Below are 3,581 nucleotides of genomic sequence, written 5' to 3' on the forward strand. Positions count from 1 at the left end.
GTGTCATAGATCCTCTTATATGTCTTTAGGGACCATGCAACAAAAAAAGTGCTGGACATCATCAATGAATAGCTAAAGGGCAGAATACTTCTACGTTATATAAATATTTTGGTTTTAATAAATGTCCAGCCCTTAGCTGTTTTGTCATTTTCATGTAATTGTGGCCTGCCTTTCCTCAGATGAGTGATGTGGGAGCTGGAGGAGCCACAGTGTTTCCAGACTTTGGAGCAGCAATCTGGCCTAGGAAGGTGAGCTAATTTTACATCTCTAGAGCTTTTGCATTTGAATAATTTGAGAAATTTCCCTTCCCCCTTATCTTATATTCCTGCTTTGTTATTAATTACTTATGTGAAGTGGGGAATTGATTGTTGCTTTAATGTAAAGTTTTCCAAAATATTACTGCTGTGCTTGTCTTGAAAATGCTACATTACTGGCTGTAATTGTTCCAAGGCAGTAGTTCAAAATATTTAAGCAAGAACATTCAGCCAAGCAGCTAGCTTTCATGTTTCATCTATGACACATTTTTGTGTTTTATTATGTTATGCAATTTATTAAAATGCCAATGGTAAACTGGTGTGTGATTTTGTACATTTTTGAAGATGCAAAAATAAAGCTTGTCCCTAGAGGGCCGTAGATGTGTGTGCTAGTTGTCCTGCCCTTAAGGTATATGTAAACCCTAACAATGAACTTATATTTGCTCCATTTTGATTTGTTAAATAAACAAGCAAATGTTATATCTGTTCAATAAGTGCAAAAAGTCAATGTAAAATCTTATGAGTTGATAACCTCCTGGGCTAACTGCCATTCCCCCCATGGTATGAAGAAGAGGAGGGGAGTGTTCTGTAGTCCTTAAAGCACTTTCCGTCCTTGGATGATGATGATGCTTTTCTTCTATGAATACAGTATGGTGAATAAGTGTTGTCACCCTAGGACAGAAATTGTGTTACTTGCAGAATTATCAGGTGGAAATAAGGGGAGAAAAAAAAATGGGAAACTAATGCAGCCTTCACATCTAAGGACTGGTAGCTGCAACAGATTACACTTTTGGTTTTAATTATTTTTAATGTTTCTGTAAATTGAATTCACTGGGTCACTATACACATACCGTATAACATATTTCTCATTAAGAAATCTGCATTAAAAAAATCCTTGGTTGGTGTCTGGATAAAAATGTAATATAGGTATACCACAAGTCTGTTAGAAGAAGATTTTTATGAAACCACCCAAGATGGCCTAGCGGAGAGTAGTATTTCCCAGCACACGGCTGATTTCCTGTCTAGGAATCTCATAAAATGAAAGCACTGTTATTCCGCAGTTAACCTTAATTAACACTTAGCATTGGGCGATAGGCTGTACACTAAAGGTACACAAATGTCAATTAGTGGGCAAGCTCCAACATTACCAGAGCTGAAACTTTGCTAAATCAGAATGGCCATACCCACCTTTTATACCTGTCAAGTGCTTCTTTTAGAAAGGACTTGTCGTTTAAAGTGATAGTTACGTGAGCTAGAAAGCCTGTAAACTAAAGTTTGGGGTATTTATTGACAATAGAGATCATGTGAAAATGTGCCTGGCAGAATATTCATGTACAATATTTTATATTTACCAGATTATTATAATATAAAATATTTCCAAGTTTTATTTCTATACTCCTTGACCATAATAAAGAATGTATGAAACCACTATACTTCCCCCTAAAAGGCATGGTCCAGCAATTGACTTTTTGAGCTCTAATTCTCAACAACTTTTTATTATAACTATGGAATAGTTATAATTTGACCCATTTATTTTGGAGATATTGTTGTCTACTTGGCTGTAGGCCCTGTTATTCTGCACAGACACACATCCTATGTCTAGTGTTCAAGTAAGTTTATTTTGCACCCAAGGTGATGGGCAGTTGAGGAGAACTTGCTTAAAGCGTATCTATAGCCAAGAAAATTAATTTAATATATTGCAGATTAGCAGTTCTAAGGTATTCTTGTTGTTTCTGTCCTACTCACCAGAAGCGAAAAGGAAACTGTATTTCTGGCAAGGTAGTTTCTATACTTACTGAATATATTATTAGCCTGACAATTAAAAACAAATGCAGCCATCACACTTGAGGCATGATGAGCTGCTACAATATAAAACATTTTTGGCTTAGATATCCTTAACGCTCATGCCTACTGTTACTGTGTGGTGTGGTAACGTGCATTACACACATTGGTTTGATGCAGTGCCATTCATTCTCAATGGCACCCCAGTGCACCTTTGCACCTATGTTGCACCTCATGGCCAGGTAACACACGATCATGTGTTGTGGTGCACTGCATTACTCAAAATGGCACATGTCCGAGTTTTAGCCAAATGAATGGGCCGCACTAGCACAGCGTACAATAGTAAAATGCACCAGATTGCAACAGTGTAATAGGTCCGTTAAGTTGTAGTATACGAACAGAACGCACTATCCAGATAATTCCAGTACTTCAGACTTATTGGAATTCACATCAAATGTAGTATAACCGTGAATAAAAGTGTGTAAAGCAGCAAATACCAGCACTGCACACCCTCAACCTGCTACAACCTCTTACATGTTTCACCTGTAGGCTTATTCATAGAGTTCCAGTGGAAAACGTTAATGTTTCCGTAGTGCAGCCCTCCTGAGGAGAAGAAGCAATGTACATGCAGTCGTTATTGAAGAATTAACTTACTCTCTCAGACGCCTTCCAAAAAGTTTGAAAATCTGTTGACCAAAATTAATCTTTCTAATGTAAGAAGCAGTCATGATCAGCCATAAATGGCCTTAACTTTTACATTGGGCAGTCTGATCAGGGCAGGATCGGGTAGTTTATGGGAAGCTTCAGACATATTAGGCTAAATCGTCATTCAGCACCTCAAAACATCACTGTGACACCAAACTTTGCAAAGCCTAGCCTATTTAGAAAGAGAGGTGAAGAACAATCCAGATAAACTTTTTTTCCATGATCTCATTATATAACAATGTGTGAGCACTATTGTTGTTTTTGTTTTTTCTAATGCGGTCTATATCCAAATTTCAGTGGTTCATCTTCGCGTTCTGCACTAGCAAAAGTTGTTACTATCTCAAAAAATGAGACGAAATCCAACCTTTGGCAGCAGTCAAAACTGGAAATAAAGGCATATTTTCTAATGGGGATGAAGGCCGCTTCCTCACTTGGGCAATTTTCTCTCACTTCCTATTGTATTTGTAGAGCTAGAATTTTAGGATGTTTTCTCTAGTGGAGACAGAGAACGCAATACAAACCTGGTAGAGGCCCCAACCCTTTCCCATGCTATCCAAAATAAAGTTGTTGTTTTTTCTGTAGTCTTGCTTTAACCCCTTCATGACTGAGGCCTTTTTTCATTTTTTTGTACCCATGTTATATTCCACATTTTAGGCCTGAAAATTACTTAAAACCCCCCAACATTATATATTTTCTGAATGCCAAGACCCTATAGAATAAAATGGTGGTAGTTGCAAATTTTTATGTTGCGCAATATTAGCGCAACTCCTTATTAAACCCCAATATTTAGTGAAAAATGTAATTAAATGCCCCAAAACACAACAAAATACCCATTTTTAA

At 37.2% G+C, this 3,581-nt stretch overlaps 1 protein-coding gene across 3 annotated transcripts in view; it reads left to right on the forward strand.

Moving 5' to 3' along the window:
- Window positions 1–3,581, forward strand: part of P4HA2 (prolyl 4-hydroxylase subunit alpha 2) — a 51,144-nt gene that overhangs the window by 43,813 nt on the left and 3,750 nt on the right. For all 3 annotated transcript variants that reach the window (XM_018563778.1, XM_018563777.1, XM_018563780.1), the window contains one exon: window positions 180–248. In XM_018563778.1, coding sequence (XP_018419280.1) covers window positions 180–248 — 69 coding nt within the window. The remainder of the gene's footprint in view (window positions 1–179; window positions 249–3,581) is intronic.

This window comes from Nanorana parkeri, unplaced genomic scaffold (assembly GCF_000935625.1).
Source record: "Nanorana parkeri isolate BGI_ZX_2015 unplaced genomic scaffold, ASM93562v1 scaffold695, whole genome shotgun sequence".
NCBI classification, from domain to species: Eukaryota; Metazoa; Chordata; class Amphibia; order Anura; family Dicroglossidae; genus Nanorana; species Nanorana parkeri.